At 39.4% G+C, this 21,215-nt stretch overlaps 1 protein-coding gene across 7 annotated transcripts in view; it reads right to left on the bottom strand.

Annotated features, from left to right (window-relative positions):
* The window catches only part of WWOX (WW domain containing oxidoreductase), a 537,265-nt gene that overhangs the window by 401,536 nt on the left and 114,514 nt on the right, over positions 1-21,215 (bottom strand). For all 7 annotated transcript variants that reach the window (XM_075101317.1, XM_075101318.1, XM_075101319.1 and 4 more), the window contains exon 6: positions 16,858-16,946. In XM_075101317.1, coding sequence (XP_074957418.1) covers positions 16,858-16,946 — 89 coding nt within the window. The remainder of the gene's footprint in view (positions 1-16,857; positions 16,947-21,215) is intronic.

Here is a 21,215-nt window from a genome sequence, read left to right on the forward strand (position 1 = left end):
GCCCATGCTGGGCAAGGTGCATCCTGAAGGGCTGCAGCCCGTGGAGAGGACCCAATGCTGCAACAGAGGGAAAGTGCGAGGAGGAAGGAGCAGCAGAGAGGAGCTGTTGTGTACTGACCACAACTGCCCATCCTCCCACGCCGCTCAGGATGAGGGGAGGTGGAGCAGTTGGGACGAAGGAGTGAAGTTGAGCCCAGGGAAAGGGTGGGGGGCAGCGGGGAACAGGGAGGCGGGAGAAGAAGGTGTTATTTTAGCTTTTCTTTTTATAGAATCATAGAATCACTTAAGTTGAAAAAGACCTCTAGGATCATGAACTCCAACCATCAACCTAGCACTGCCAAGTCCACCACTAAACCATGTCCCTAAGCACCACATCTACACATCTTTTAAATACCCCCAGGGATGGTGACTCTACCACTTCCCTGGGCAGCCTGTTCCAACGCCTGACAACCCTTTCAGCTAAGAATTTTTAACTAATACCCAATCTAAACCCACCCTAATGCAGCTTGAGGCCATTCCTTCCTGTCCTATCACTAGTAAACTGGGAGAAGAGACTGACACCCATCTTGCTACAACCTCCTTTCAGGTAGTTGTAGAGAGGGATAAGGTCTCCCCTCAGCCTCCTCTTCTCCAAACTAAACACCCCCAGTTCCTTCAGCCACTCCTCATCAGACCTGCTCTCCAGACCCTTCACCAGCTTTGTGGCTGTACTCTGGACACGCTTCAGCACCTCAATGACCCTCTTGTACTGACGGGTCCTAAACTGAACACAGGATTCAAGGGGCGGCCTCACCAGTGCCCAGTACAGAAGCACGATCCCTGCCCTGCTCCTGCTGGCCACGCTATCCCTGATACAAGCCAGGATGCTGTTGGCCTCCTTGGCCACCTGGGCACACTGCTGGCTCATGTTCAGCCGGCTGTCAACCAACACCCCCCAGGTCCTTCTCCGCCAGGCAGCTCTCCAGCCACTCCTCCCCAAGCCTGTAGCGATGCATCGGGTTGTTGTGACCCAAGTGCAGGACCCGGCACTTGGCCTTGTTAAACCTCATACAATTGACCTCCACCCATCAAACCAGCCTGTCCGGGTCCCTCTGCAAAGCCTTCCTGCCCTTGAGAAGATCAATACTCCCACCCAACTGGGTGTCATCTCCAAGCCTACTGAGGGTGAACTCGATCCCCTTGTCCAGATCATTGATAAAGATATTAAACAAGACCGGCCCCAACACTGAGCCCTCAGGAACCCCGCTTGTGACTGGCCACCAACTGGATTTAGCTCCATTCACCACCACTCTCTGGGATCGGCCATCCAGCCAGTTTTTTACCCAGTGAAGAGTCCACCCACCCAAGCCATGAGCCACCAGCTTCTCTAGGAGAATGTTGTGTGCGACAGTATCAAAGGCTTTACTAAAGTCCAGGCAGACAACATCCACAGCCCTTCCCTCATCCACCAGGCGGGTCACCCTGTCGTAGAAGGAGATCAGGTTGGTCAGGCAGGACCTGCCTTTCATTAGCCCGTGATGGCTGGGCCTGATCCCCTGGTTGTCCTGCACTTGCCTGGTGAGCTCGATCAAGATGTATCACTCCATAACCTCCCTGGTACCGTGGTCAGGCTGACAGGCCTGTAGTTCTCCAGATCCTCCTTCTTGCCTTTCTTGTAGATGGGCGTCACGTTTGCTAATCTCCCGTCAACTGGGAGCTCCCCAGTTAGCCAGGGCTGCTGATGAATGATGGAGAGTGGCTTGGTGAGCACTTTTGCCAGCTCCCTCAGTACCCTTGGGTGGATCCCATCTGGCCCCATAGACTTGTGTGTGTCTAGGTGGTGTAGCAGGTCACTAACCATTTCCCCCTGGGTTATGGGGGCTCTATTGTGCTCCCCATACACGCCTCCCAGCTCAGGGGGCTGGGTATCCAGAGAACAACTGGTCTTACTATTAAAGACTGAGGCAACGAAGGCAACAAGTACCTCAGCCTTTTCCTCATCCTTTGTCAGTATGTTTCCCCATGCATCCATTAAAGGATGGAGATTCTCCTTAGCCCTTCCTTTGCTGTTAATGTATTTATAGAAACTTTGTCTTTTTTTTTTTTTTTTTTTTTTTTTTTGCGGCAGTAGCCAGATTAAGTTCTGGCTGGGATTTGGCCCTTCTAATTTTCTCCCTGTATAACCTCACTACATCCTTGTAGTCCTCCTGATTTGCCTGTCCCTTCTTCCAAAGGTAATAAACTCTCAATTTTTTCCTGAGTTCCAGCCAAAGCGCTCTGTTCAGGTCTTCTTCCCTGCTGACTCATCTTTCAGCAAATGGAGACAGCCTGCTCCTGCACCTTTAAGATGTCCTCCTTGAAGAATGCCCATCCTTGCTGGACTCCTTTGCCCTTCAGGGCTGCCTCCCAGGGGACTCTGTCATCCAGGCTCCTAAATAGGCCAAAGTCTGCCCTCTGGAAGTCCAAGGTGGCAGTTCTTCTGACCCTCCTCCTTATGTCTCTGAGAATCAAAAACTCTATCATTTCATGATCAGTATACCCAAGACCCTCCAACCACCACATCATCCACAAGTCCTTCTCTGTTTGTAAACATCAGGTCCAGGGGGGCACCAATTTTTGTTTCTTGCTCTCCATATCTACTTTAATAAACTAGCCCACCACAACGTGTCATCTCCAGATGCCTACCAGCGCAAGACTACTACAGCAATACAACAATACCACAATACAGCAATACAACAACAGTGATCAGCGGATGGATGGCTGACATTATGGGCAGGTCACCAGAAATACCTCAACACTATCACTGTTCCCCCAACTGCTAATCGAGAAACAGTCTCCTTCTGGAGCATTTAAAAAAGAAATTTTTCCTAGTGGAGGAGCAACTCCTATCACTTTCTTATGTGGGGTAGACATCTATCCATGACCTCTGCACAAGTGGTAGGGGAAAGGAGATTAAGAAATAAAGCCATGATGCAACAAGGCATATGCCCACATGGTTTATACTTCTGTAGCTTGTGATGTATGCTGTTAAAAAATACAAGCTGATAAAGTCTGAGCTGGAAAATAAAAACATCCTCCAGAAGCTGCAATCTTCAGTGGAAGAACTGCACACAGTACATATGAGATCCTCAAGACAGAATCCCTCCTCACTGAACTCAGCTAATCCATTTGAAATAGAAATGCCACAATGAAGGAACTTGAAATGAAGCGTTCCCAATTTGCTTTATAAAGGGTAAGATTCTACCAAACTGAGCTAGAAGACAACATAGCCTGTCACGTACCTCTCTCATTCCAAAATCAGGTCCAGAAAACTTTAAATTCCTTGACATCTCACTGTAATCTCAGGATGCTACACACCTTGCAGCCTTCCCAACCCCTACAGCAAGATCAAGGACAAACACCCTTTCTGTTCTTTCTTGTCTTTTTTCAAATCTGTATGAAACACAGCAAAGACTCTGGTTCTTGGACCTCAGATGGATCTACATTTGCTAGATTGTTTCATCTCTAAGGAAACCTTGGCACCGATAGTGTATTCTTGTCCTTGAGCCACAGTCTGACGCAGCAGACCTCGGCAAGCGTACCTGAGCTGAACACCTCAGACTTGAGAGTCTGCATCTGGCATCCCTGGCCCTGATATAATTAAATTGGAAAGGTCGCACAAAATAATGACTGTCAAACAAATACTTTCCATTCCTGCTCTAACCATGCACTAATACCTGTGATGTTCTAACACCACCATACTAAGATGTCACATTTGTTTGTTTAGCCTGTTCCAGCCTGTTATGCCTTTTATGCAATTGGCCAAATCTCATGATACAAAATCAACCCTGCAACATAAACTCTAATTCTGAAGATAATAAATGAAGCACATCTAGGGAAAATAGCTGCTTGCCCTCTGTTCTTTTCCTCACAGCCCTACACACAAAAGATGACAGGAGAGCCAGAGTCAGATCATTTTTCTATGTGGTTGAAGGACACATATACTGCAACTCTGAGCATCTGCAAAAGGAATTCTGGAAAAGAATGTGAAACATGAAGCCCCAGGTTGTCAAACAAAGCTAAGTAATTAGACTCCTTCAGGCATGTTTGAAAACCCCAGATTTTGATAGCCCAGTTTTCAGAAAAACATTTCTGGGGGAATCAAATGCACCTTAGCTGAATACTGAAAGAGCTGCATAAGCATCTACATAAACAGTAGGCTGTATTTCATTATTGAAATAAATTTCAACTTCAAGCCCACTGGGAGGTTACCAGTGTAGTCTGCTTTAATAAGTAGTTAACGATCTAATATCTGTACCTGTACCAACCTGGAAAATTTTAACAAAAAGCTTCAGAAGCAGTATGAAGCATCTGTGTACTTTGGGAAGCTCATTTTCTGAAGTACTGAATTTCTGATTTGCCTTTTGGTCAGTGGCACTTATACGCATAATATCTTCACATATATACTACACCCGCAAAAGAAATTGAAGATAAAGGGGGACTGTTCTTTTAAAGGCAACCTTCTCTCTCTCTGTTCAAACCAACTTGCAAAAAAGGCAGTTCTTTTTTTCATCTTTGCAGCCTCACTCAACACAGCACAACCAGGCTATTTACTAATATATGCAGGATCATATTTTTTAAAGGTACCCAACCTTTTGAGGCATATTTTATCGAAGTGTTTTAAACCCGAGTTCATTTTGCCTGTTTGAGATGCACCTGCCAAGAGGAAAACAAAGCCTCATAAAGATTGAGAGTGCATGTGTGGAAACTTTGGATGATTCATCATCTCTTCTGAACGTTTATGAAAAGCGCTAGCAAGAATTAATTTACAGATTTGTAAATCTGCTGGGGAAAAGGAACAAGTTTCTTCAACACAGATGCTATTTTTGCTGTAAGACCCTCCTGTATGAGGACTGAGGCACATGAATACCATAGCAATACAAAAATACCATCACCATTCCCTGCGAAAGCAAATATGGCACTTTTAAAAAAGATAGTAATGCTTCTGATAACTGTCATAGGAACTATGAAGTAACAGACCACAGTAAGACAGAAAGGACTCACATGTGAACCAAAACTGTATTCCACCTCTCCAAACTGTAGTCTCCTTCATTAATAGTAATTCCACAACAATTACCAGAGGCAAAGCATGCACTTTATACCTAAACCTGTCAGCTCAATAATTAAAAAGATTATTCTAGAATTATAAAATTATAAAATGTAGTCACTTTTAAATTGTCAGGGTATTTAATTGGGTTTTATAAAAGAAATAAAATTATGCTTCAGTCCTTTTCATGAGATTTGTATTTTTCAACCAGCATTTTGTTCTAAGTTTTAAAGAAAAGCAATTAAAAGACACCGTGAAGTTAAAAGTACAATAATCCATTAGAAAAATCTGTGAAGGTTTTTATTTATCTAGTTATAATACTAATACATAATTTTAAAATATACAATATAATGTATACTATTATATAATATATAGAATTATAACTGAAAATAATAGATTTTATATATATATTATATAAATAAAAATATTTATTATAGCAGAGACATTTTAAACTAATATCATACTGAAAAGGTAATCCCAGATTCCCTTTCAGAATTCCTTTATTTTTAATTAGCGTTAGTCATTTTACGTGGTTAAAAGCTGATTTCTCCAGGTAACACCACAGAAAAGAAACCTAAAGGGTCGTGCCAATAGATACTGCTGTTGTGCTTCATTTCAGCTCAGAAAGAACCACCTCTCTGATTGGGATCCATGTCCATTAAGCTATCGGTGTCTCTCGTCAGACTGCTAACAAAGGTCCAATTACTGAAAATTGTCATCTAAGTTTTTGTGACCTGGACAGTTACACACCAGGAAATGAATGAGATTACCTGTGTAACAGCCCCCGTATAGTTATGAATTTCAGCCACAGAAGACAGCTTCTAATCTCAACGGTGCAGAGCTCTGTATCACTGAACGTATCATTATGCAGGAACAAAATTTTTAAGATACATGACAATTCACACCACACATCTGGCACTACAGCTTTGCTTTATGACAGGAGTATTTTTAAGTGGTAGCAGAACTATGACCTTGATTTCACAAGTTCATTAAAAACATTGCTGCAATCTACATTAGGCTTCCTCCTGAGACCAAGGCGGAAAAAAATCCCCCCTCAGTATAAAATAGTTTGTATTTCTACATCAAAGGCACATCTAAGGCCAACAAGAAAAGTCAGCAGCAAAGGAAAATTTTCTTTAGTGTTTACTCCTGGTATCGACATTTCCAAGCTGCTGCCTCTAACCATGACGCCTATTTGATATTGCTGGAAACACTGTACAGTTAAAACCTTGCAGAGTGTTTTGAAAATTTACCCTTATGTCTCCTTAAAATGTCTTCAGTCAGTGACTTACATCACACCAAGTGAGCTAACGTGGTCTACCATTACAGTTTAAGTACGTGCTGGGACTTGAACATAAGCTGCTCCATCATAGCAGGTAGTCACTGTTGCTTATCCTTCACAGCATGACTGGGTCTTAAGAATACGCTGCCTGAACTGCAAGCTATTCAGCAATTCTAGAAAACTCTCACCATGCTGGTAAGTGTAGCTACAATTTAGTGAAAGTTAAAAAGCACATATAATTAACAAGGACATTCTTAATTGTGAATATCGTGGCTGAAAACCACCTAATATCTCGTGCACTTCACAAGTCTGTGATACATCACTAACCCTTGCACTGGGCAAGTCATTCACATCGTATATGCTGTGCTCGATTCACCATTAGAATCAACAAAGCAATCCAGCTGCTCTGCGCTATTCGAAAATCCAGTAAGTGAATACATTAGAGAGATACAGAAATTAAGTTGTTGCTATAAATCAGTTAGTTATGAAATTTAATAATCAATTTGTTAGCACCTGATGTAAAACTACGATCTGTCAGCAGCCTCCCAAGCTGGCCGTGTGCAGCAGTAGATATTTCCAAGGGAATTAATTACTGATGATTTGCAAAGGTAAGAATAATATTTTTCAACGAATGTAGCTTGTGCACTAGGAGGTTAAACAAACACCACCAAAATGTCAACAGAGTTCTTGGCTTTGGTGTTCTCCCATTTCAAATGTAATGAAATAGTTAACCAGAAATTATGCAAAGGGAATACTTTCAAATCTTCCCATGAAGCAGAATGTCACACCATCTGGGGCACTTCTCAAGTGATTTGAAAAGTTCACACTGTTTGGAATTACACAGAAATTCAACAGAAAAGGCCTCGCCATATCCCCAAAGTCCCATAAGCAACTGTAGACCTATGTCACGGCCAGTAAAGAAGGCAGAGAGTTGTGACTTCTCTTCCATAAAGAAGCAAAGTCACAGCCCACCGAACTTTTCCATCCCATAACTCTGAACACCCATGTTGCTTTCTCTCAAAGCCAGAAAATGGTACTTCCTTCTCTGAGGGAATGCCTATAATCACAAAGGAAATAACCGCCACGCAGGCTAGGCTCACGGCTCTCCAAAATCCCTCTCAGTTTTACAAGCAGCCCTGATGGGAAACTGAGCAACAAGAAAATCCCTAGCAGTCAGACAGCAGCAGGAAGTCTCAGAACCATGTATAATCTAACACCGACCCAAAGATATTTACTTGTTTGATGAAACAAATAAACAAATAAACAACAAAAAAACCCAAATAACAACAAAAAACCCAAACCAAGTACTGCTTAACTCAATTATTTTTGGAAACAAATGCTTCATGTCTAACTTCCCTTCTTCTTCTGCCCCACTTCCAAGAGATTAATGGGAATGGACTGAAACTGTTCTGCGTCTTCCTTCATATCACATACAAGGGAATTATTATGAGCAGAGGCCCCTATGTCTTCATAATATAGCATCTGCATACTGCCATACAGGTCAACATCTCTCAATCGTTATTCATTAGCTCTATAAAATCTTCAGTGTACAATTTCATAAAAGTTTGAAGAAAGAACAGCGGTCTCAACAGATTTAGAACTAAACACAAAACATCCATTAGTCCTGGTTTTCCCTTCATTAGCTTTTCTTATACATAAAGGGGGGGGAAACCCAACCAAAAAAATCCTACATCAATTTACACACCCAGAAATTAGTATGTTATCTTCCTTTGATGAAAAATTCCGTCATTTTAGCTCTAGGGGGACAGAGGAGTTTGAGAGGCCTCTTAATGGGGTGCAGAAGCCATTTCAACATTGTAAAAATTTTAAAGTTGAACTTCTGAAGAGAAATTCAGACCCAATATTAAATAACAAATCATTTAAACACTGAAAGTTTTTAACCGTTTAACATTAACACTTTCATCATTTGTAATGTTGCCCCCAAACTGACCTCAGTAAAACCTGCACTGCCCAAAGCACCTTCCCTCAGGAATGATCCAAGCTGAGATTTCTCCTTCCACTCTAGTATGCGTTTCACAGAGACTACACGCAAAATAAGAAAAACAGGGATGAGGTTTAATTTGTTGACGTGATCTGTCTCCCACACTTGGCTAATTTATACACTGCAAGTATGGTATGTGATACTAGAAATCTGAGAAATTAGGAACTTTTTCATCTACATTTTCTTATTTGGTATCATTACATCAGTAAAGCACTTTCTTGTGATGATAACAAATTATTGCTTAAAAGTGAAGGTCAAGATTAGTATTTGTACTTGCTTTCTAACTTATAACTACAAGGGAGGATGGGTAAGGAGGCAGGATCATTTTTCACAAGCATGTGGTGGGTTTCTTCCTTCCCTTAGGTTCATACCAGGGACCCTCTCACCTTTTGGGGGCCCGCTATCCACAGCTCACAATTTCCTTTTGCATAGCTATAATCTAACCCTAATTTTCCTCTGACTGACAGCATACAGTACGCTCAGGGTATTGATAGTCACAACAGGAGTTAGTGCTGCTGTTCTCTCACCTCAATGCCTCCTCAGGACCTCATTTCAAACCAAAATCCATCCAAGAAGCCACATTTTCCTTTGTCAGTGTGTTGCATCTTTGCTCCTTCTGTATCCCTGGGGACCCAAAATACCTCCATACGTATGGATTTTGAAAGGCCTGGGGCCATCCTGGGGTAGAAAAGGGCTAGGATAGGGCTCTGCAACTTAATTTTTATATCCATTCTGCATCCTCTTCCTTTTCTCAAGCCCTGGCACAATATGGGGAGCACTTTGTTTCAGTCCTTGTCATGCCTCACAAAGATACTTTGGTTTGGTTTGGTTTAAAGCTCCCTGATGCTTAGGAGACAGCAACAATTAAAATATCCAGAACCCAGTAATTTCCATTCAGCAGCTCACCTTAGGACATTCGCTACCTCAAAGTGGACACATACCTCTTTTTCAAAATCCCAATAGCAAACCATTATTTACTCATATATAGAGGGAGTTACGAATAAGCATAAGCCAGCTGTAAACGGACATTCATTTTAGCAAACCACGGAATGATTTGTTGTTTCTGCACATACTTCTAAATATGTGAATTTCATTTGCACACAGTAAGTACTTGTTAGAAAAAAGAAAGCTAGAACTCACAAGGAAGGTCAGTCACTACTTTTGTTACATATTCCTGATATTTCCCATTGAAAACAGCTAACTCCTTGGAAAATGTTTTCAGGACTACGGCTGATCATTTGAACAATAAAACACTTCATGCATTTTGAACATTGCACTTGCCAATGACAACTCCTTCCTCTGTTTTGCCTAGAGATATATAGAGCTGTAATAGAGTTCAGAAAGCCCCTAGCAGCTGCGTGCTGCCATTCAGACCTGAAAGATTCCATGTTGTGATAAAAATTAATGTACTTTGACATCCTCTGGGATTTTTGGTGCCTTGGGAACAGCTAATGAAGAAATACAACCTTTTCAGACTGTAACGCAAATTTTTGGATCCTAAGATTAAGACACATGTGGTATATGCACGGCCTGCCTAATGTCAGCAGCAAGGCTCCCATACTGAAGTGCCAGAAGACTCTGCCTTCATGTATTTTAATTATCTCCCATAGAAAGCCTTTAACTAAATAGACTAAATACATTTTAATGTGTATGTAATTAAATAGCTACTCTTGCCTTATATTTCAGAATTTTTAAAAGACAACATCAATTAAAAACACAGATCTTCTTAAAGCCCATTAAGCTCTAACGCTGCAAAATCCTCATTTTATTTGCAACAGAGTACATTTTAATCAGGCATATTAAGTCATACATATTTCACTTCCTTGGATACTCAAAACAGCCTCCACAGCTGGTGCATCTTGTGGAAATTTTTTAGGATGGCAGGGCCCCAAGACTTTTATGAGCCATCTTAGACTCAGCTTAGACTTAGGCATAGACACCTGGCTCAGAATGGGAACCAGAACAACCAGTGTGCTAGGCAGAAAGCCACTGGAGGGTTATCAAGGTTCTTCATTAGGTTACAGTGAAAAGAGTGCAACGTGTTGAAAGACAAGGAGCAAGTTTGCAAATTTTCAACAGCACAGTTACACTCATAAAACTATGTAACAAGCACCTAACAAAATCTTTCTCTTAGTAATATGTAAAAACACTTAATATTTTTGCAGATGCAACTATATTAAATCTATGGTGAACTGTCCATCCTCTTTGTCTTAATATGGACTTCTACTTTAAAAAAAAAAAAAGTCCTGAGGCAGGAGATATTTCCACGATCAGCAGATGAAATGAAAGGGGATCTGGTGAAAACGTCATGATCTCTGCCTCCAGTAAAAGGGGTTAAGCTTGACAGATTTTTAATTTAAAAAATACTGGAAACAGTTTTTTGGATCCACATGACTTGACACATGCTACCACAATGGGGTAATTGTGTATGGGAGCTTAAAAACAGAAGAAAGAAGGAAAAAAAAAAAACCCAACCCACCAAAGAAAAATATTTATGCAGAAAGCCAATCCCTAGGCTTTAATAAGGCACAGTACCACCACAAAGAGAAAAAAAAGCTTCAGCCTAATATTACTATGTATATTTCAAATGCAGTCAGCCTTTGATCTTATTTAAATTTAAGATACATGCTGTCTGCAACAGTAGCTTGTGAACTGTGCATGTTTCAATACTTAATTCAATGTGGGTATTTTTTGATATCTCAAAATGTACGATGTTATCCAGAAGTTTGTGCCTCAGTGGCACTGTCAGAATGCCAAGCTGAGAAGACAAATATAATATCTCAACTGTTACTAGTGTTAATTCACAAAAAATACTTCTATGAATGCCAAAAAGTTAACAGATTTGTACAGTGTTAGAAAATATATTCCAATTTTGAAAGACAATACACTGTGGCAACGCTAATCTCTGACAAAGATACATCTATTACAGAACTGTTAAGCATATTGGCATCACTAATAATTCGTTCAAATCATATATTCAGTTTTATAGATCTTTTAAGTCATCTATGCAACAGCTTGCTAAACAGATCTCATTTTTACACATGTATTTATTATATGTATGAATAGAATTTATCCTACAATGTCTATGATTTAATTGTGGTTAAATCAAAACAACTAAAAAAAACAACTTAACACACATGCAATATGTCAGTTATAATACATGAAAATGTAGGAAGATAGTATTCCGAAGTGAATTTTCAGAAAGCTCTGGATTCATAATTTCACCCGCAAGGTTTCAGAGCGCTTCTCCTTGCAGCATGAAAAATGAATGTACTCATAGAATTTGAGGCCTCGGTCAAGGAAGCCAGCTGAAAATCTGGCCCTCTCCATTTTGGGTCTGGTTAGGGAAATAAGAAGAGACTGAAGTTCCAAATGGAGAATCATAATTCATACCTGCTGTCTTTTCCATATTTCTACATAGAGCATAAGTGAATAAACTGTTAGCATGTGCCAATTCTTACCACAAATAATTCCTGTTTTGAAGTATAGGAAAGTAACTGCAGTGAAACTCTGCATATGGAAGTCCTGCATAATTGTGAATTCCTGTTACCAATTCAGAAAATTCTAAGTAATAGCTGTTGGCAAACACTATTTTATATCTTTGAAGCAATTCAAGATTTTTCAGGATAATTTCAGTTTTTTTCCTCGAACATTGAGAACATTAAATTGATGTCTTACTGTTTGGCTGAAGATAACTTTAGTTCAAACCAAGTGGCACTATGCACCACTCAAAACTAAAGATGCACATAAAATTTCATCTGTAGCTTTACTGCTCACTTCTGCCTGCTAACAGTTTTGATCATGGGAGTGTTTGCATGCCGAGGATAACGCACACGCCGTGATAACAGGATTGTCAATATTGACAACAGGTAGCTATTTTGGAAATTTTAGAACTGAAACATTAGTGCTATCCCCCGATTCAAGTACGCAGGTTTTAGTCAAATATGTGATGATTAAATGAGGAAATAAATGCCAAAGTATCACATCCACACCCCTACACAAATACCAAATCCTACAGACGCTGAACTATCAAACACTGACGCTGACTAAATGTAAATGCTACGTTGCATACAATCACAGGAGGGCAGTCATTTTGTCTATAAAGTGGATTAATACCAACCATAATTCCTCACATTGTGCCCACTCAATGAAGAGGAGATTCAATTCAGTGTTTTTTAGTTCCAAAAGCCTAATATGAAAGATTGGTTGGCCTGCCTCTTCCAACTGCCATGAAAATCAGCTAATGCCAAACCCATCTTAGCCCACAACATTATTATAAACAGATCATTTATTTGATTTTCCATAACAGAGACATTCAATCAACTGCCTGAGCTGGAAACTAGCATAGGGGAGAGACTAGATACAGATAAAAGAACTAACTTGAACAAGTCTATCCATTTAAGTGCAGAGACCTCTTTTCCTACTCTCATCCTAATCCTAGCACGTGGAAGGAAGGTGGCGGTCATTCACTCCTGGTGGAAATATCCAGTGGGGAATGTATCTCCAGACGACAACCCAGGAATACTAAAAGACAGCCAGAAATCACAGGTTTTTTTAAAAAAAAATCATCACAGAAATGACAACATTGCATTTCAAACTACAAGGGAGCCTAAAATTAGTTGCCATTATTGTAACATAATGACCTGGCTTTGTCTAAAGAATTTGCTCTGTAAATCTTTCAGCCCTATCTTTTCCCAAGTCAGATTTCCATTTTCCGTATCAGCCACGCCATGTTCAGCTTGTACTACAATGAAGTAAGAGGTAGATCAAATATTGAACAGCGATATTGTTTTATTCTGTCTTCTCCCAAAGACAACTTTGGGAGATCCAACAAGTTCCTGTGTTTAGCTTGTTCTGCCCACAGAATCTTTGTAACTGTGAGAGCAAGAAAAACTGGTGAGCACTGTTCTGCAATAAGGAAAGCATACATTCTGCTGTGATCACAGAACTGCAGGATCTAAAATAATCCGAAAAACCCTTCTCCCCCAAAGCTTTATTTGAAACTGCATAGATAAAAAAGTCTCAGAAAAAGGAACAGCTGTACCAACTCAAGAGTACAGATAATGCTAAAAAAAATTATTTTGTTCTGTGAGGATGAAAGATTTTCAAGAATATTTTTATACAAATACAGCATATTTTACCACTGTTTTTATACTCTGAGCCCAAATTTCATCTGTGGACAAGGCTGCAACCCCTAACAAATCCAAACAGCAATAAAAAACTGCTACCAAATCTTTTAGGATTATGATAACTTGAAGATGAATCATCTGATTTTTACTGTCAAACAGGGAAGCCTTAGGTCTGAAGTACAACTCCAATATTTATTAAATGTTTCTTCCCAGAGTCACTTTTTCCTCCCGTTCATTTTTTTTCCTCAATTTTCCCCGTTGCATAATTTGTTTTCTGTATGCAACCAGCCCCTGTTGAATTCCTGCTGAGCAGAGGATGAAATTTCTTCATTCTTAGTTTCCAGAATCTCTTAGAGTCTCAAGTACCTTCAAGAAGGCATTATTTTTCCCCTACAAGTTATTTGATTAAGGCAGGAGACTTACAATCTCAGAACTTTCCCTCTGTTCCCTGCAATCCCACCACCACCACCTTCCCCAGCTGCAGTAGGTTTTGATGATTTAACTCAAGGAAATTTAGGGATCCTTTTTCTGAAGTAGTTCCATTTTAGTTTTCTTGTCCAGGAAGTGATCTGGGAAGCACAGTCCCTGAAGACACTTTTCCAATAGCTATCAACCAGGAAAGAACAGGCTCCCAGTTTGTGATGTGACTATGAGTACACCCTTATATCTGCTGACAAAAAATAGTACCTAAAGCCACAAAGCGTCCCAGAAGAGCAGAATTTCAAAAGACAAGCCAATCTATTCTCTATTTTATAAATTTTCCGTTATTAGGTCAGATGTCACCAAGACCACAGGTCTGTAGAATACCAAAGTGTCCCAGAAAGAAAGAGTGGACTGGAGAAATTAAAATTATAATAAACCTCTCTGCACCCAGAAGTTTAAGATATTCACCACTGAATACTAAAGGCCTCTTCACAGACCACACTGTGGGAAATAAAAATACAAATCTTTATTAAAATGTGTATGTTCCTATAAAATTTCTCCCTTACACTTTAAAATTATTGTAGTTTTCTCCCAGAAACCAAGATCTATACAATTCAGAACTCAAATTATAGTTTTGTTTAGAAAAACAAAACCCCAAACATTTAATTTGCTTTTCCTACTACCTGATTGTTAAGGAATTTGTGAGAGATTTTGTAACAAAGAAAACTCTATGCTCGTTACGTATTTCTTATGTTCATTAATAGGACGTACAGCTACCTCGTGGGAACTGGGGAGAGTGGCGCAGTGTGCCCTCTCCTAGACATGCATGAAATCAGGGATATCGAAGCCTCTTAAGAAAGTAAGGCTACCAGCCGACAGACTTGCCAAAGCATAAAGAACAAGACTCAGTCTGTCACCAAAGCCTGTAAGATTTCTTTCAGTTGCTCATAAAGCTACTAATGCAAAGGAATCGCTGATCTGACAAAAGCCTCTGGACACTACGCAAAACAAATAAATTAAGAGACAAAAGTAGTTAGTGTACATTAGGGCTGGAAAACACATAGGGTTAGCATTGTAGTAACGTGACGCTACTGCCATATAATTGCTTTTCTGACCATATCCAGACATAGTTAAATCACAAAAAATCAGAGCCAGAAAGACCTAGTAGGTCTTCCTGTCCATTTTCCTGCCAGTGCAGATGACTGTAAGGTAACTCTTCTGTATCAGATAAAAGACCTACTGCTACAGGCAGTGTGTGGGGTCTGGTTTCCATCCAGCCTCAGACTTTAAACAAAATATAACTGGAAATTAATTTTCGTCAAAACCCCACAAGTCTCACAACAGATGCAGACCTTAGACTTTCCTATAATGCTTGGAGTAGTCCTGCCAGACACACACACATCTGAGCACGGATTCGAGACAGAAATATCTGCAGGCAAGGCAGAGGCTGTAAATGCTGTCTGTTACTAAAATTTTTCCAAGTAAAATGAGAGTGAAACGTTAGTAAAACCTGTCCATCACTGACAATGCAGCTTAACAGGTCTATGCTGGTAAAACAATGTATGCCAACACAAGTAAAATATGTTTTACTGATTCTGTATCTTTACCGATTCTATACCTTCTCATTTCCTAAGTCCTCTGGCAAAAATTGATTTAAGCATATTCACTTCTAAGGATCTCTAAACATGCATACCAAATGGACTAGCTAGGATGACCATGTTATGATCTGCAACACACAAATTAACTTAAGAGCTGCATTTGGAAGAAGGGTGGTTTTAACTTTTCACTGTAACATATAATTTTTAAATAAATGTAGCCTATTAAAAGCATGAAGAAGCTAAATTAAAACACTTACTGTTCTTATGTTATGAAACCAAGTTAGTATTAAAGCAGCAATACTGCAAGGATTTGTCTTTCTATTTCAAGAAAGTTTTAATATATGAAAATGTTATATGATAAGCAAATCTTGTTACCAAGGATTTTGGCAGTAAAGGAACTTGGGGTAGAAGTCAGTTTTGACAATTCTTTGAATCTAAAAGACCAATAAGTACTAAAATGTCATCTGTCTATCCATGTGAGATTTAGCTTTGGCAGTATTTCAAAAGTGAAAAAACACAATTTTTTATATATTTTCCCTACAACAATATATTTTCAAAGCTGCCTAAGAGGTCATATTCCTTTGACAAGTACAGTAAGATGTATATGTGTTACAGAAATATTTGCAGAAAAAAGGTAAGTTTGAATAGTCACAACAATCAATGGGTCAAACTGTAGATAAAAGCACAAAGTGTGGAACTTATTGTCAAGAGTTGACACTTAAAGATTTCAAATCATTTCTTCAATTTACAGATTCATTGTTCTGTTCAAGCTAAATTAAACAAACCATTTGGAAGCTAACCTGATTATCTCCATATAAATTGGTCTATTGTTAAGTGATGTCATTATCATCCCCTCTCTCCCTCTTTATTTTTTTCTTTTAATTATGGGCTATTCCAGATACAGATCTGGAAAATGGAGCTATCTGGCTCATAGGGCTACTTTTTAAAAATGCTTTAAAAATAATAAGAGAGAGAGAGAAGGTTAGAAAAGAAAGCAAGACAAGGAGCGCACTAATTGCTCATCCCTGACCTCTTCCAAACCACTGCAAAACTGATAAATTTGCCTGAGCTGTTTTTTATGCAGCTCAGCTTTGGCCTTTTTCAATACCCACAGGGGTATCAATGCCCCCTTTAAAGCTGAGGCTACACATGGAATAATAAGAGATCTGTAATTTCTTTTTTTTTTTAATATGAAAACAAATGATCTTTAATTTATATTTTAAAAGTCCTGTGAAGAGATTATTCACTAACTGTAGTTGCTGATCAGTCCAACTATGGTGAGTTCTGCCAACTGTGCTCAGCTGATAAAGACATTAAAATAACAAGAAATTATTACATGTGATTTTCTGAGTACTTACACATTCTTGGATTTGAATGCTTCAGCAAAGTGCTGCACACTCTGAAGAGAAGCAAGGTCTAAGGTCATTGCTTCTACCTTGGCTTTATGCTGGAACAAGAGAAAACATAACAAAAGATAAATAACAGCAAGTTTAGTTCACAGTATCATGTTACAGTAAATGTGTTATGAAACTTGACCGATTCCCTTGTTTAACATTATAACCCCAAAGTGAATACAAATCATCAAAAAGAATGGACGAGCACAACATTTAGTGCCAAAAGTAGCATTGCAATTTTGTGGTTCTGCTAAAAACATACGCTATGTAATACACAGCTTTATGTAACACAATGAATCGACACAAGATAGTGTTAAGGTTAATGTGGGATCTTTTTTCTTCCATTTAGCTGGTGAAACTTATGTAACTCATGAAATAAGGAGTAGAATAAGCATTATTCTTAACACATGGTATTTTTTACATACTGTACCAATAGAAAAATACTGAGTAAATGCTCTATAAAACCCAGCTAAATTCAAACTTGCACATATTAATCCAAAACAATCTATGGTTCACAGCAGGTGACATAAAAGACAGTATAAAATGACTATAGAAAACAACTGATCAGCCTACACAGTTTTTCATCCAGTAAGAGTTTACCAGTGCATAGTATCTTCTAAAGAAATTGAGCATGTATATAAAACCAACTTTTCACCTAGAGGAGGACGGGCAGTCCCATAAGATGACAGGTTAACCTGAAGGTGCTAACCTCAGGCACGACCAGAACGACGCTTCTCCATATTTTCAGCTTTAAGATCCCTGTTCTTAGCACTTTTGAAATGCTTACACTCCAGATCTCAGAACAAAATGAACCAGAAGTCTATTTTCATTGCAACCACTAAGGTGAAAGCCATCACAGAATCAAGTGGAGTGTGGCTCTTTCAAGCCACAGTTCTGAATTAGCTTCCACATCCAACATTCGTCTCTAGTTCTTCCCCAAGCGCTATACTTTAAGATGTCTATCATCCTCTGCAAAATACCAACCATCATCACATATAAGTCACGTAGATCCCCTAAGGACTAACGAACACGTGTATTTGTGCTCACCTTCGCTTGTAGACTCACTGCTGCCCAACACCACATACACTCTCTGGGACATAAAAGAAAGCCAGCAAAAGCCCTGTACTCTCCCCAAACCTAAACACGTCAACTTTCAGTCCACCCTGCTTAGCTTATTCAGGGAGAAAGAAATTAGAGGGACACTTCATGTAATTCCAACATGCTACGTACACCTACATAAACGGTCATGGTTCAGACTGGAGATTAGCACTGCTAAAAAAAAGAGTAAGAAAAAGATGGAGCAGATACAGTGGTACTATGTAATCAAAGGCACCATTTGAGTGGAGAGGCAATAGGAACTTTGTTAGCACCATGGTGCAACAGGGGATCTACTGTGATTACAAGGTTATACAACGAGCATTTCTGGAGGAACAAAAAGGAAGCAGCATGCATGTCAGCGCAGAAGGAAGCCAAGAAGAGCGCTCCCATTGTCTCCCAAGCTCAAGCAATTCATCTGATCTCCGTGTTTCATTACATGTGGTACTTTTCTCCCTACATCTGCTTTCTATTTTGCTAGCACCCATTCTGCCCACTACAATTACCTTACAGGTTGGGTTTAAACAGAATGTCACTCAAGTTCCCTTTGTTCCACTCCAGCCAGGCTGATCGGGACAGCAAAATAAATACAAGCAAAATTTCGGTACGTTCAGTTCCCATCAGGAAGTATCAATTCATGGAGCCTGAACATGCTACACCCGACTTTGTTACTAAGAGTTGTTTTACCCTCACAAGATGCACATCATTCTGGAATTCATTTTGCCCCACTGGGTAAATATTTTCTTCCGTTTGATGGTCAGGGACTTGAGAAAGACAATGCTGCCTTGCATAATTCAACAGAGCTCCGTGACAACTCCTCTTCAGCTTTGCAGTTCAAAGCTGTTTACTTAATAGAGAAGTAGTGTGCATAGTTGGGTTTATTTTGCTTCTGCTTTCCTCAGTTGAAACATTCTCATGTCTCTCCCAAGGGTAAAAGGACAAGAATGCTACAAATACAGGAACATGGGGGGGGGGGCGAATAATAATCAAGTGGTTCAACAGACTATACCGCAAACTGTTAGTTACCGTCCTCTTGGGGACACAGATTCAAGTCCGCATGCTATTACTCAGGTAATGCTTTTCCTCTTGGTGCCACATGTTAGGCTTCTGCTACTGATTCCAAGAACAGAAGAGAGGTGCCTGCATATTTAAAGTCCAAAATAACAAAAAAAAGTACAACGCCTCCAAAATACTTTCAGAAACAGAAATTAACCAGACTAAGATTGGCCTGGATTTGTTAATGAATATAGTGAAAACGTAAAAATCTGAGATTTGGAAAATCATAAATAAATTATTGAAAGTGATAAATGGTTGACTGTTAGACAGCAAATGCAAACTATAATTATGTTTCTTCTGTACTAGTTCCATCAATGAAATAAGACCACCTTCTATCCATACTGCATTTTCTTCAGCCAGTAAGATAATTTATTTCAAACAATTTAACACTACTTCATCTTTTTTCTTTTAGCTTTGATACACATACCATTACGGGGGGGGGATCAAAACAAAGAAAACATCTGTTAAGAAAGTCAAGAAACCGTACCTAAAATGACCTGAAAAAGGAAAATTGGAGAAGGAAAAAAAAGGATAGTTTTAGTAATTTTTTCCATTGAATAGGTCAGCAAAGACCAATGGCAAAATAAATTTTTTTTCAACTTTCTCCCTGCTTTTGCTTTTTAAAAACCTGATGGTAACCACCTGTACTGCCTTCGTATTCACTCACTTCGTATTCAGGTACACACTGAGCGCAGGGACACCCATTTGCTCTGTTTTCCTCATAGAAGAAACCGGAGCGCATGACATCCAACACACTCAGACCAGAACTTGCCACCTCAGCTTCTGAAGGCATGCAAAAAGCCAAGTGTCAGGATCTTCTCCAAAGAGGGGAAGGAATCAGTTTACACACCTCAGACAAGTTCCCCAACTTTTCTGTTTCAGATTCTCCCTTGCCAACTGATATTCAAGCACCTCTCACTGCACAGAGGTATTTTGTAGACCACCAGTTTTAACTATAGCTTGAGAACATGAGATGCTAAGCCTTTAGTATCAACTCTTTTTGATTCCGTATTTTCCCACTCTTCCTTTTATGTTACAATTTCTTTTTTAAAAAAGCTATGAATAAGGCAATATACTTCCAATGTATGTTCTCACTAGTGTAAGAATATCTCCAGTCAATGACAAGTAGAAGGTTTTTTATTTGTTTTCTTACAGTAGGTCAGTCATACTGACCTATTATAATTATAACCATTGTTATAATGTTTTCTTTCATTCTTTCTTTCTTTCTTTCTTTCTTTCATTCTTTCATTCATTCTTTCTTTCATTCATTCTTTTCTTTCATTTCTTTCTTTCATTCCCTGTAAGCCTAGGTAGCACATATTGTGGTATTATGGAAAAAGAGAACATGTTTTTTTTAATAAGAAATAAAACCAAAAACCATTTTTGCTAAAAGGCATCGTAACTGTAATTGTAATCCACAGTCAGAACTGATTGTTAATGGTATGCTGAAAATCCTGATCTAATGTGTCATAATTGTATTATGCTGATGTCTCTCACCATTTCGCTTCACATATTTTCAGTACTGAATTATGCCTCTTTTTATGTTGTGAAATCTTAAATGGGACTTGTCACTTTCCCAAATACAGAAGACATTCTTAAAACTGACATTGTAAAATCAACACGCTAAGGCAGAAAACTCCAAAACTTTTAAAACAAAATCGACAAAAGATACTAATGCTCCCTCTACTACTTTATTTGCAATGACATCATGCAAGGAGAAACTAAATAGCAGAATGAGTGTAGAATAATTTAAAGAGCTCACTTCTAAATCACAGGATCATCACTACGTGGCACCGTTGAAAGCCCGTGCAAAATGAGCTGGAGCAGATCCCCAGGACAAACATCCCAGCTGTGTCCAAAACCACTTTCACAACTAGACTCAGACCGGCTTCGCAAACTGGCCAAAAGGAGAAGAGTCACAAGAGGCGGACACGCTTCTGCTGTCTGCTGAACCTTGTGAACAGGTCAGCTAGAACCAACTGAAACAGGGCTTTTGGGACGGGGAGTATTTGCATTTCACGAAGGCCAAAGAGCAGTCCAAGGCTAACAATGTCTAGGCACCAACATCCTGCCTTTGAAGAAACAGCTGAAAGTGGATCATTCTACGGTTCCTAGCCAGCCCTCTTTTAAACAAAACACAATAACATTTTGAAAAGTGCAAAGAAAAAACT

The sequence above is a fragment of the Phalacrocorax aristotelis genome, chromosome 8 (assembly GCF_949628215.1).
Source record: "Phalacrocorax aristotelis chromosome 8, bGulAri2.1, whole genome shotgun sequence".
Lineage (NCBI taxonomy): Eukaryota > Metazoa > Chordata > Aves > Suliformes > Phalacrocoracidae > Phalacrocorax > Phalacrocorax aristotelis.